Genomic DNA, 14757 nt, shown 5'->3' on the forward strand with positions numbered 1-14757 from the left:
GGTATTGGGTCCATCTATAACTAAAATATATATATGTATACAAACATACATATATATATATATATGAAAATATAAATTCCAGATTTATCCGATTATTAGGTACTACACCAGGGCAAATCATTTAACATCCCTGAATTTTAGTGATCCCTGTTTTATACATAAGGAAATGATCACCTAAAGCATTATTGTGGCACCAAACCCTCACATTAAAAAAAAAAAAAAAAAAAAAAGATAAGCTAACTAAATTCAGTATCTTTCCAAAGGTAGGTCATGTTGTTGTATCTTCATAGGTGGGGTGATAGGGGGCTACAACAGCTAAACGGCAGGCCTGAGAGTACTACTTTTGAAAGGCCTGCTTGCAAGATGGCTGGCATCTGAGGACTTAGATTTGGACCTGTGGAGAGTTTCTACAATTCCCTGGTAAGAATGGCTCACCATGCCTAAACTGTTTGTGCAAACAATATGACTTATACTGAATAAGTTCTTTCTTTTTAGGGGTCTGGAATTTTTGGTATGCTCTAGGTAGAGGATGTGATCATCTCTCAATTAAAAACCCTGGGCACTGAGTTTCTAGCAGGGTTCCTTGGTAGGCATCATTTCTACTTGTGAACTTGTTGCTAGAGAATTAAGCACTGTGACTTCAATGGGTGAGGACTCTAAGAATATTGTACCTAATTTTGTCAGGTTTTCCCTATATACCTGTTCCCTTTGCTGAATGTGCTTTGTACCTTTTTCGCTGAATAAAAATGTTCCTGAGTATAACTATATGTTGAGTCCTATGAGTCTTCCCAGCAAATCACCAAACCTGGGAGTAGTCTTGGGGATTCCCAACCCCAAAGGTAAACTTATTATCCAATTATGAAGCTACAATTTGCTTCATGAATTTTTCCAAGGTGCAATATCAATGCAGCTATTACCTGCTCTATTATTTGTTCCTTTTTCACATTAGGGATCTATAAATCATATCAACAAGCAATCTGAATTTTCAGTGCCAAAAGAATAAAGAAAAAGGAATGCTGTCGACTACTAGAAATAAGATTTAGCTTTAGAGTTTAGGATCTTTCTAAAAAGACTAGAAGTGTTTTAAATGCTGAAAATTTATTTAGCTGAGTATCAGTTAATAGGTATGAAACATTTTTTGGGGGGGGGCGTTAACTGATAAGAAATACATAGAGGGGCTGGGGCTATAGCTCATTGGTAGAGTGCCTGCCTCACATATGTGAGGCACTGGGTTCAATCCTCAGCACCACATAAAAATAAATAAAGATATTGTGTCCAACTACAACTAAAAAAAATTTTTTTTAAAGAAATAGAGGACAAAATAACATTCATTGAATGATTAACTCTGACAGTAACATAGCTAAGCAAATTTTGTCAACCCTTATTCAAAATCTTCCTAAAATAAATATTTCCCCATGTAAATCCAATCATTCAATTTATGTTGTCTCTAATAAAGGTTATATATTTTGTCCAGACAATAAAAATGACAAATATATTTAAATAAGCATCATGGAGAAATACACTGACTGATGAAATAAGAGGGTAACTTCAGATAAGATGCTCAGGATACATTCAGTGCAGGCCTACCAGTTAGCGTTAGCTTAACAATCACGACCAACCTCTGCTGAAAAGAATGAAAGAACAAATGAATGAACCATGCCAAGTTCTGTAGTGGTCAGACTGGGGACCTCTGCTATGAATAATTTAAAAGTAACATCAGGAAAATAGTGATTTTAGAGGAGTTCTGTTTTAGGCTACCACCACTTCATAAAGACGAACCAAGTATTATAAAACATAAAAATTACGACATGATTTTCCAAGTGCCTTTTGATTCCAACTCCAGACTTCTCCTTATTCCTCTCTTTACTAACCCTCTACTAGTGCAAGCCTCTTTTGCTGGACTCCTTGACCTCTGCTTGTTGTTTAATTAATCAGAAGGGGGGAGATGCTGAGAGCCATTGCCAAGTAGGAATGACACATGGCAATTTCTTAGAGGAAGGACTCTCCATATTGGACCCAGGTCATTTGCAGTGACATTGCATGTAAGGTGACCTTGCTCAAGGACCAGGGTGGATCCGGGTTTAGGGCGGATCAGGGTTTAGGGCTCTCCTTGGGTTTAGGGAGGTTCCAGGTTTAAGGTTATTCCTGCTGGGAATAGGGTGTATCCTGCTGCCTCAGGTGCCTTGAGTTCCCCTTGAGTTCTCGTGGGATTCAGAGAGTATTTGGGATGCAGAGGAGTGTGTGGATTTGGCCCCAGAACGTGTTTGTAGAGGGCCGGTGTGAGTTCGGGAATAAAGAATTGCTGTTTGAATCTACAAAGCTGTGAGTGGCTCATATCCTCAAATTAATTCATTCATCCTACAAACATTTTCTGAACACCTATTTATCAGTCCTTACTTTGCTGTAAGGACTGGGGCTAAAAAAACAAAATACAGATTTTACTCTGTTGAACTTTATGGGAAATAATACTTTTGAACTAGCCTCCTATACTAGGCATCAGAACATAAGACCAAACCAAAATGGGGTCATTCATGCTAAGTGCCACATAATCAAACTGAAACTTTGAGGAAGCAGGTAAACCTCCACATGGAATAGTTTATCCTGAAAACAAGAGATTCACAGCAATCAATCAGAAAGAGTCCTGTCCATCTGAGTTAGGTGTAATAAGTTCCCTCTGCTGTAACCCTTATAAGAAAAGTATCCTGTCATAACATGATGTTAGCCAATCCACTGTGTTCCTATCCTACAAAACCATCATTTTGTCATGTTCAGTGAACAGATAATGTAATAAATTATAATAAAATAGTGAACATAAAGTACGATTGAAGCACTTAGAAGAACTAAAGGTTGGAGGCTTTGAGTTGGCTTTTCAAAGAGATAATTCTGGGCTGTTTTAAAGGGTAATGAGAAGTTTGGAGAGTCAGATGCTGAAGGTAAATATTCCATCCCAGGAAAAGAGAATAAGTCTAACATGCACAAAGGAGTGAGAGAGCATGGCACCACTCTAGTAAGAAAGCAAATAATTCAGTGTGGGTAGAACAGAGCTTACATGTTTTAGAATGGTAAGAGAAAACTGAGAAAGTTATTTTTGTATAAATTATAATGTTATATTAAAGGATCTGAACTTTATGCTGAAGATTATGAAAGAACTTTAGAAATAACTTTTTCAAATGTTTTGTAAAGATTTTTCAGACAATAACCCAACAAAAGTGAGCAAATGACACAAATGCATTTCAGTAAAAAAAAAAAGTCTCTTAAACACATGAAAAGATGCTCAAAATTACTCATAAAAATGTAAATTAAAACAGTACGAACTTCCAATTCTTATCTACCAGACTGGCAAAAATCTAGCTTTCAAAACCTATTCTTTTGGTAAGGCAGAAGGAAACGGGTCTGCCTATAGATTACACTTTAAAAGAATGCATTTTATAATGTAAGGGTCCGGCGAAGCGTCGGAGGGAGAGACCACAAGAGACCGGCTTCATGCAATTGGCAGAAGGGGTTTTATTGATTCATCATGCTGAGGCTCCAGGCTCACTCAGGAAGATAGAGCAGCCCAGAGCCCAGAGCAGAGGTCAGGCAGAGCTTAAGTACACTTTTTGGAGAGGGCAGGGGGTTTTGCATACATCAGAACAAATCATCATGAGGCGTGGGAAAATTGAACAACAACTCTGAGACCTGATTAGTACATTCATTGGCGGGAACAGATTGGACGGGGGTGATTGGTAACTTCTAAGCGGGGTGCACATTTAAACTGATTGGTTTTAGGTCCTGCGATGCCTACGTGCCAGCTTCACAGAACCCCAGGTTATCAGACAACCAGAGGAGTCAGTGAGAATATTTACTGGGCAGTTCGGGTATTGTCCTAACAGCTACAGGGATTACAGGTTCCGGGGGTAGCAGAGGAATTGTAACAATACTTGGTCTTTTACTTTTTAACCCAAGCCCTGCAGTTTAGAAACTTTACAATGTCCGGTCTTTTACACTTTAACTCAGGCTCTGCAGCTTAGAATCAGCTTAGAAATTTCACCTTTACAATAATATGTAAACTCTATCTCAATGAGGTAATTATTAAAAAATATAATCAACCACAGGGCTGGAGCTGTGGTTCAGTGGTAGAGCACTTGCCTAGTATGTGTGAGGCACTGGGTTCAATTCTCAGTACCATATATAAATAAATGAGTAAAATAAAGGTTAATCAATATCTTAAAAAATATTTTTAAAAAAATTTTAAAAAATATATAACCAATATGAAAGAGTACTTCATTTATTCTCTAGCCCTGCAACAAAAATGGTCCAGGACCCATAGTATCCGAACTCACCCAATACCTCTAAGCACTCAAATGTTGTCTCTAATACCTTTCCTACTAAAAGGAACCTGATGTCATCAGAGAACTAGCCAATTCCAGTTCTGAGGCCAGGAATAACAAAGCTGAGCTTGGGAACAAGAACATCATGTCAGAAAGCAAGGAAGTTTTCTGATATTAATGAAGTCATGACCTAAGGACACAGGACATAGGGGGCAGCCTGAAGAAGTCACCAGTTGCTGAAGTTATAACAATATGAGAATCAAAAAGAATTATTTTGGTGGATTAAAACATACCACCAAAATAATCAGGAGCTGGGGTTGTAGCTCAGCGGCAGAGCACTCACCTAGCACATGAGAGGCCCTGGGTTCGATCCTCAGCACCACATAAAAATGAACAAATAAAGATATTGTGTCCAAATGAAAAATAAATATTTTTTAAAAATACCACATCAGTGAAAATTCATGAATTTGTATTAATATCAACCGAAAAAAAAAGAGAGAAAATCATTTTCACTATGTGAAGCAGCTATTAAAACTCCTTCCTTCCCCCCCTCCTTTTTTTTTTTGTACTACAGATTGAACCCAGGCATGCTTTACCACTGAGGGACATCCCCAGCCCTTTTAATTTTTTATTTTGAAACAGTAAATTGCATAGGGCTTACTAAGTTACTTATGTTGACTTTGAACTTGGACCCTCCGCCTTAGCCTCCTGAATCACTGGGATTTTAGGCTATGCACCACAGTGTCCCTCCTAAAATGCCTTTATTTGAAAATATTTATTAAAAGGAAAGAGATAAAGGTTAGAGTTATAGCTTAGTGGCAGAGCACTTGCCTAGCATGTGCCAAGCCCCAAGTTCAATCCCCAGTACTACAAAAACAAAAACAAAAAAGAAAAAGGCCAGCAATTATTCTGTGTTTTTTTTTTCAGTGTAAACTGTACTTTTAAGCTGTTTGATTAAAAAAATAGTTAACAAAGGAAAGTTTTTTTTTTACAGGGGAATACCATTCGCTGAATATAGAAAGCATGACAATCAAGAAAACCTAATTTTGCAATCCTTAAAAAAATGTTGATTCAGTCCAAGATTATTGTTAGTAAAAGCAACAGGCAAATGGCCAATAAAGAACATCTGTATAATGCCAAAGTAAAACTGGACATCACAGTTGAAAGGAAAAACATATAATGAAGAGATCAGTCAATACCCTAATCCAAGCGTCAATTTTAGCCTTGCTAATATGATAAAACTATCAGATAGACACAATGCAATATGAAGTATACATTATCACCTTTTATGAAGTCTATCCAAAAATACATAATGTGAATTCATAAACTCTTTAGATGTAACTTGCAGTTTATAGAAATAGAGAGGGATAGAGGAGTGAACTTAAAGACACCGTAGGGAAGCAATCAACCAAATCTAAACATTTTATAGAAATACTTTTCCTATTTTTTCAATAAGTCAACATTATAAATAAAAGCACCATGCTAAAAATTAAGGGATTTAAGGGATGTCACAATCAGATGCAATATGCAGTTCTGAGTTGGGAAAAGTTTTGGTTAAAGAACGTTTTAGAGTCGGTTGAGGTAATCTGAATCTGAGCTGTGCATCAGATGAAGTGAACTGTTGCGTTCCTCATGACTAAAACACTCAGGGTCACTCCAGATGAACTGGGCTGCATGAAATAATCACACAAGAGACAGAGATACCTTTTTTGGTGGGGTATCCTGTCCTGTGACGGCTCCTCTGACCTTAAGGGTCCACAGAAAGAGAGAGCACGTGCTGAACCCTTTTATTGAGGAGAAGCCATTCAAATGAGGAAAGGGGTCAGGTTTCAGGGAGTTGAGTCTAGCTTACAGATGTCTGCTGTCAGCAGGTTAACTGACATCTAGGAAGCCACAGTCAAAGGCAGAGCAAGAGAAGGGGATACACAAAGGGGGTTTCCATGGAACATTCTATCCCAAACAGGGCAAAGGAGTAGTATCACAAAGGAACAGGTAAGTGTAATTCTACCAAAGGGGTTATAGGGTGACACCTTTACATCTGAAGATATGTCCTCAAACTTCTAGGACGGTGGCAATGGCCAGGTCACTACGAGATGTAGTGACAGTCAAAGCCTCTCAGCTCCAGGACAGAAGACACATCATTTCCCACAGTAAACATGTACTGAAAAAGCTGGAGATAATTGCCTGAAAACAATCAAATTAGAAAACAATATTTCTGTAAGATCTCATTTTCATTTTTAAAAAGTTTGCCTAAAAAAATCTACATGGATATACCCCAAGTGATCAGGGCAGTAATAACTGAATTGTGGGGATTTTTCTCCTTGTTTACTTTTAAATGTTTTACAACTATATATTGCTTTTATGATAATATATTTTCTTAATAATTCAACATTATTATAGTTTATCTAAAATGGACTTTTAATATTCTTTCCTAGTATTGGTTTGAACCCAGGGGTACTCTATCACTGAGCTACATACAGACCTTTTTATTTTGGGATAGGGTTCATCCGCTAAGTTGCCCAAGATGGCCTTGAACTTGCAATCCTCCTGTCTCAGTCTCCCAAGTAGCTGGGATTACAGTATTCGCCACAGTGCCTAGCCTAACATGGGATTTTTAAATGACACTGTTTCCTGATTAAAAATTATTCATTGTAGGAAACTGGGAAAATATAGAGAAAAAAACTCACTTGAAATTCAAAATGTCCAGGAAAAAATATTGATGGGAATGGATACTGAATTCTGTCAAATACCCTTTTTTCATCTATTAAGAAAATCAAATGGATATTCTTTCTTATAGGAACGAAAAAAGTGTACTCTGGTAGCACAGCACATAAGTTTAAAATTAGGTAAGATGAGAGGTAGGGAACTCAGATAAAAAGTTACTACAGGAATCCTAGGAGGAAAATTTCAGTGAAATAAAGCAGTAGCAATGGGAACAGAGTAGAGGATGGAGTTATTAGGAAGGAAGAACTGGGGCTGAGGGTGTGGCTCAGTGGTAGAGCACTTGCCTAGCATATATGAAGACTTAGGTTTGATCTCCAGCACCCACTCCCCGCCCAAAAGTAGAACTGGCATGATTGGTAATATATTGGCTGTGATAGGGAGAATATATCAAGGATGAAAGAGAATTCATCCAGATAGCAGTCATGTGAAACCATAGGAGAAAAGCATTCTAAACCTAAGGACTAGTAAATGCCAAGACTCTGAAATGGAAATCAATCTGGTCTGTGCAAGGAAAGCAGAAGTTCTGAACCAGTAGAGTAAATGTAGATAAAGAGAAAATTAGAACAGAGAAATACACAGTGACCATATTATAAGGGCTTTATGGTTCATGGTAAGAAATATGGATTTTATTCTAAGCACAAGGGAAAGCCACTGGAAAGATTTAAACTAAGGGTGGTGGTGCTATGATTTACAGACTAAAAAAATGCTCATTCTAATTGCTAAGGATAGATTCTGGAAAGACAAGAATAGAAGCAGAGAGACCTGTTAGGTTATAGCAATAGTCAACTATTTTGGCAATAATCAATGGCCAACCTAGCAGCTATGACTACTTCACAACACTGGAAAATGGCAAGAAGTAACTGGATTCTGGATGTGTTTTAGAGGTAGAGACATAGGACTTATGGATGGCTGGATGAGGGAAGTGGGGTTGAAAAGTTCAGAATTGCTCTTAGGTTAGTGGTTTAATTAATGATTAAATGTTTCCCCTTACTGAGCTGATACAGACCAGGAAAGAACAGGTTTGGGTTTTTTGATGGGGATGGGGGAGAAAATCAACCACTCACTCTTTCTGGCAGTATTGCCTGAGATGTCTAGGAGAATAGCAAACGAATTGTTGGATATTAATCTGGCACAAAAAGAATGTACTAAGGCTGAGATAGAAGTTTGAAAATCATAAGTGTAAGGATGATACGTGAAGCTGCAAGAGTGATAAAATTACCTGGGGGAAGAAGAAACAGAGTGTGGGGACAAGTGCATGCATGGAGTGCTGCATATGTGGCATAAGTTAAGGGCACCTGAGTGGCAAACCACTCCTATCATGCTAGGCATGGGAGCGGCAAACCACTTACCCTGTAGGCAAAGCCCTGGGCGTAGGACTATATGTTACAGTCATAGTGCTTGCTCTGCGGCCTGCTGCCTGATTGGTTGCCACAAGGACAGCTGGCCAGAAATTATATTGCTGGCTGCCTATAATCTGCTTAGCTACTGTCCGAGTACATATACGTGGTAACTATGCAAAAAAATCAGACCTGCTTCCAGCTTGGTCTTGATTCGTGACTCCACAGCCACACTCTCTTCTACCCTGTTCCGTGGACCTCCTCGCTGGACGAGAGAGAGCCCACACAATAGAGGATATGTTCCTGGGGGCACCCCAATGCTTACATCTGAGGGAGGGGCAGCCAATAACTGAAGGGCCTGTGAAGCGTGAGTTTTTTTTTAAATTAGTGTCAACAGAACATGTATGTATGCCAATGAAAATTATCCAGTGCAAAAAATAAATAATTCAAAACATAATACTTAGAAAAGTGAAGACTTTAGGAGGGGATAAGAACAGAAAACACGTTCAAAGGTAATCTTAGATTCACACACACAGGCATTTCCCTACTAAAATCCTTCAAAGGCTAACATTTATTTTTACAGAAAGTTAAATATAAACTTCACACTCTGGCAAAGACTTACCCAAAGGGACTCCAACTTTCCATCCCACTACTCCCTTAAATATGTACTACATTCTGGTTATTGAGGACCATTAACTGTCCCACAAATATACGTTTACAAATCCCTGGAAAAATACACTTTGAGCTCAGCTCAAATGCTATCATCTCTTGAAGATCTTTGGACTCTATATAAGCTCTTTCTGCTGATACCTCCTCAAATCAGATTATTTATTTTCCTTGTTTAAGGTTTCATAAATGTATTATTTGGTCTCTCCATTTCAGTTAGTGTGTTATTTTCTTTCTTTCTTTTTTTTTTTTAAAGAAAGAGTGAGAAAGAGAGGGAGAGAGAGAGAGAGAGAGAGAATTTTTTTAACATTTATTTTTTTTTAGTACTGGCGGACACAACATCTTTGTTTGTACGTGGTGCTGAGGATCGAACCCGGGCCGCACACATGCCAGGCGAGTGCGCCACCACTTGAGCCACATCCCCAGCCCAGTGTGTTATTTTCTTATATTCCCCATACCTTAGAAACAAAAGCTCCTTACTCTGTGTATCTTTTTATGTTTCTAGCACTGTACATTTGCAACTATTTGCTAAAACTAACTGAATGGTAAACATGAAAGTTAAAACTAAAACCTTTCACCAGGCACAAAGGCACACACCTGTAATCCCAGGAACCCAGGAGGCTGAGGCAAGAGGATTACAAATTCAAGACCAGTCTGGTCATTTTTTTTTTTAAAGAGAGAGTGAGAGAGGGAGAGAGAGAAAGAATTTTAATATTTATTTTCTAGTTATCGGCAGACACAACATCCTTGTTTGCATGTGGTGCCGAGGATCGAACCCAGGCCGCACGCATGCCAGGCGAGCGCGCCACCGCTTGAGCCACATCCCCAGCCCCCAGTCTGGTCATCTTAACAAGACTTTGTCTTAAAATAAAAAATAAAAAGATCTGGGGATTATTTTTTATTAAAAAATAAAAATTCAATAGAAAGCATAACCAACAGCTTAATGGTTAGAGTGCCCCTGAGTTCAATCTCTAGTGCCATAAAAACAAACAAACCAACAAAAAAAACTACAATTTTTCCTCCACCCACAAGAAAACAAAATTAAGTTACTAAAAATAAACAAATGGGACCATCACTGTGGCATGTGGTAACAATAGGAAATTATTAAAAAGGAGTTACCAATCAAATTAAAGTATAACAAGAAGTGATTAATCAGCTTAACAAAATCTGAATATGCCAGTATTTCTGTGAGATTAAAAAGACCCACTAAGAAGCGTCCAAGTGAATGTAAATGAAATATCACCCATTAAATTAATTATGGATGAGCACTATATTGAGTATGAACTTCATATAGCAAAAAGAATATGAACAGCCTAAACAAAAAACAATAAAATCCAAAAATAAGTAAAACAGATATTTTTCATTGTGCTTCAAGGATAATTTTTAGGTTATCAGTAATTCTCAAAAAGGGAAGTAAACTTCCATAACATGTGGATTCAGCCAAGGGCCAATTTGTAGAAATATTTTCACAAAAATCTTAAAATAGGCTTTTTAATCACAACATGTATCAGTGTGTGGTCCTGGGGATGGAAGCAAGACCTTGCACCTGCTAGGCAAGGAAGGCTCTTCCATTGAACTACTTCCCTAGCTCCAAAATACTTAATTTTAAAAAATATTTATTTTTTTTACTTGTAGTTGGACACAGTACCTTTATTTTATTTATTTTTATGTGGTGCTGAGGATCAAACCCAGGGCCTCACACGTGCTAGGCAAGCGCTCTACTGCTGAGCCACAACCCCAGCCCCACAATATGTATTTTTAAATTAAGAAAAGAAATAAGATTACTTTTACACTTTAGTTTTAAGTGTAAAATTTAAAGTGCACTAATTTAAAAGGATTTAAAATACCACTTTAACAGGATTTGAATGATGATGGGCACACAATTTAGGCTGACTGAAGTTCAAGACTTTGAGCAGATACTTGAGATTAAGAAGATGGCAAAATAGAGAATGTCAAGTTCCTGGCTGCTCTGTGGAATGAAACCAAGTAAACTGACAAGCAGCTTCTCAGCAAGTAAGGTACTGGAAACCTTCAGGGACACTGTAAGTCCACAGGGTAGAATCTCTACTGCCTCAGATCCATACTGTTAGATGGGTAGACACACAAACAACATGAAAAAAATCAAGGGAACAAATCACCCCAAGCAAACCAAGATACTCCAATAACAGAATCCACTGACACCGCAGTGGAAGAAATGCCAGAGGAGTTTAGAATGTACATAGTTAAACTGATCTGCAAAGTAAAGGATGATAAGAAAGCAAATACAGGTAGCAAAAGATCACTTCAATAAAGAGATTCTGAAAAAAAAAAACCAGAAATTCTTAAAATGAAGGAAACAATAAACCAAATTAAAAATTCAATAGAAAGCATAATCAACAGAATAGATCACTTGTAAGACAGAACTTAGGCAATGAAGACAAAACATGTAATCCTGAAAATAAAGTGGACAATGGAGATGAGATGCTAAGAAACCATGAAGGGGACTTCCAAGAATTATGGATAACGTGAAAAGACCAAATTTGAGATTTAACAGGACAGAAGAAGGCATGGAGATACAAACCAAAGGAATACACAATCTTTTCAATGAAATAATACCAGAAAATTTCCCAAATCTAAAGAATGAAATGGAAAATCAAATACAAGAGGGTTACAGGACCCCAAATGTGCAAAATTACAACAGACCCACATCAAGGTACATTATAATGAAAATGCCTAGCATACAAAATGAGGATAGAGTTTTAAAGGCTGCAAGAGAAAAACAGAATATTACATATAGAGAATATCAGATTACATATAGAGGATCACATTATAATAAAAATGCCTAGCATACAGAATGAGGACAGAATTTTAAAGGCTGCAAGAGAAAAATATCAGATTACATATAGAAGATCTCAGCTGATTTCTCAGCCCAGACCCTCAAAGCTAGGAGGTCCTGAAATAACATACCAAGCCAACCAAGAATCCTATATCCAGAAAAATTAAACTTCAGATTGAAGATAAAAATAAAAACCTTTCATGATAAACAAAAGATAAAAGAATTCACAACCAGAAAGCCTACACTTTGGGTGAAAGGATGGGAAAAAACATATCACTTACATGGAGTGTATAAACAAGCAGGGGTTTCTATACTCATATCAGATAAAGTGGACTTCAAGCCAAAGTTAATCAGAAGGGACAAAGAAGACATTTCATACTGCTTAAGAGAATTATACATCAACAAGACATAACAATCATAAATATTTATGCCCCAAACAATGGATCATTTATGTACATCAAACAAATCCTTCTCAACTTCAAGACTCAAAAAGACCACAACACAATAATACTGGGTGACTTTAACATACCTCTCTCACTATTGGATAGATCTTCTAAACAAAAACTAAACAAAAAAACTCTAGAACTAAATAATATAAGCAATAATTTAGACTTAACAGACTTATACAGAATATTTCATCCATCAATGACTCAATACACTTTCTCTCAGAGCACACATATCCTTCTCTAATATAGACCATGCTATGCAAGCTATCACGTATGTTGGCATACAATTGTAATATTACCTTAATATATTTTTAGCATCTGTAGGGCTGATAGCTCCCTTGCCATTGATATTGATTTGTGTTCTTGCTTTCTTCTTGATTAGACTTATTTGACTTTTTATCAAATTTTAGCTGTATTATTTCTTCTGTACTTCATATATTTGTTCCTCTTATTTTTTCCTTCCTACTACTTAATTTGAAAATAATTTGTTATTCCAGCTTCTTTCTGATAAAAGTTATGTTCATCTGAGTACTGTTTCATCCCAGAGATCCTTATATTTTAAGTTTTTATTGTCACTTTGTTGAAAGCACTTTTTATTTACTTTCGTTGTGCTTTCTTCCAAGACCTCAGAGACATTTATAAGTGTGCCATTTAATTTTGAAGTAGTTGATGTGGGGGTGGGGTCCTATATACCTTAAGGTAATTGATTTCTAATGTAAGCAATCATGCAGGAACCACATTTTTCATGATTTCAATTTTTTTTAAAAAGTAATGGAAATGCTTTTTAGGTTGATTGTTTGGGTTACATACATGTCAAAACTGACCAAAATTGCATACTTCAAATATGTGCATTTTATGTACTTCAATCTTACCTCAATAAAGCTATGGGGGGGAAAAGACTTTGTGCAGATACTTATTCCAAGCATCACATGACTGAAAGCTGCACAATTAAGCAACCTTCACACAATCACCAGTTAAAAGGTGAGCTGGGTGCAGTGGTACATACCCATAATCCCAGCTGCTGGGGGTAGGGCAGCCGGCCTCAGCTACTCAGCAAGACCCCATCTCAAAATAAAAAGGGATGGGGATGGATATGGTTCAGTGATTAAGTGTCTCTGGGTTCAATCTCTGGTAACAAAAATAAAAGGTGAAAACTACTGGTGATGGGCCTAGTGATCTACTAAATGAGTAGAGGTTAGTTAGGGTAAGAGTACAAGTGTTTGTAGGAATCGTGTTTTCAATGTCTTTTTTTTCTTTTCTCCTGGTACTGGGGATTGAGCCAGGGGCACTTTACCCCGGAGCTACAACCTTAGTCCTTTTTATTCTTGAAGACAGGGTCTTGCTAAGTTGCTCAGGACCTCACTCTGTTGCTGAGGCTGGCCTTGAAGACCTAAGGAAACTTTAAACGTGTGACTATTTCTAAGCTCAGGTGTTCTTTCACATGTACGTGCAACAGCAGCTATCTCATAGGGCGACGGGAACGCCGCCGAGTGGCACCGCCATCGCGCTCTGGGTCCCACAGCACCTTGGCGGGCTCCCTTCATTGGGAAAGGCTGATTTTCAAGGTCACGGTGGCTTCTGAACCACACACTCCAAGCTGAGAGAAAAGCCTGCGGCCGGCCGCTCCCCCGGGTGTGAGGGACGTGGCCCTGTGACAGGACTGAGCAAAAGGGTGGCCAGGAGCTCAGCGAGGTCGCTGTCACTACACCCAGGTCACAGGCTCCCCGGGCAGGGGCGTGCAGGTCGCCTCTGCCTCGGCTGCACCAGAGGGTGACCGGGGTCCAGGGTGGGGGCCGTGGGTCAGGGGTCGAGGCTGCAGGTTGCGCCAAAGGGTGGCAGAGAGCCGGCCAGCGGGGGTCAAGGCCCCTGGAGGGGAAGGGGCAAGGGTGGCCGGGGTCCCTGGAAAGGGCGGGAAGGGTTCAAGATGGCGGAAGGGGTGGTCCCCTGGAGGGGAAGGGGCAAGTATCGCCGTGGGGTCCCTGGAGTGGACGGGAAGGGGTGAAGGTGGCCAGGGGTCCCTGGAATGGACGGAAGGGGTAAAGGTGGTCAGGGGTCCTTGGAGTGGACGGAAAGGAGCGAGGGTGGCCGGGGGTTCCTGGAGGGAAGGGGCGAGGGTCGCCGGGGCCCCTGAGAGGACGGTCGCCGAGGCCGGCCGCGAGGCGCGCTCGCCCCTCAGCCCCGCCGCGTCCGGCAGCCGCGCGGTTACCCGAGCCGTTGGGGCCGATGATGCAGGTGAACCTTCTGAAGGGGCCAATGACCTGGCGGCCCCGCCACGACTTGAAGTTCTCCACGAGCAGCACATCCAGACGGCCCATGGCTGGCTCCACGCCTCAGCCGCGTCCTCACGCGCCGGCGGGAAAAGCGCGGGAAGGGCCTCGCCAAGTCTCGCGAGACGACGCGGAGCGGCGCGAGCGCCGTTCCTCGGCAACCGGCGCGGTGACCGCTCACTCGCCCGCCGG

The 14757-nt window shown here is 39.6% G+C and overlaps 1 protein-coding gene across 1 annotated transcript in view; it reads right to left on the reverse strand.

The window, feature by feature from the left end:
• Positions 1-14613, reverse strand: part of Smc1b (structural maintenance of chromosomes 1B) — an 81123-nt gene extending 66510 nt beyond the window's left edge. The window contains exon 1 of the mRNA XM_076855443.1: positions 14505-14613. Within this exon, the coding sequence (XP_076711558.1) occupies positions 14505-14613 (109 nt within the window). The remainder of the gene's footprint in view (positions 1-14504) is intronic.
• Between the last annotated feature and the right edge of the window lie 144 nt (positions 14614-14757).

Source organism: Callospermophilus lateralis, chromosome 4 (genome assembly GCF_048772815.1).
Source record: "Callospermophilus lateralis isolate mCalLat2 chromosome 4, mCalLat2.hap1, whole genome shotgun sequence".
Classification (NCBI taxonomy): Eukaryota; Metazoa; Chordata; class Mammalia; order Rodentia; family Sciuridae; genus Callospermophilus; species Callospermophilus lateralis.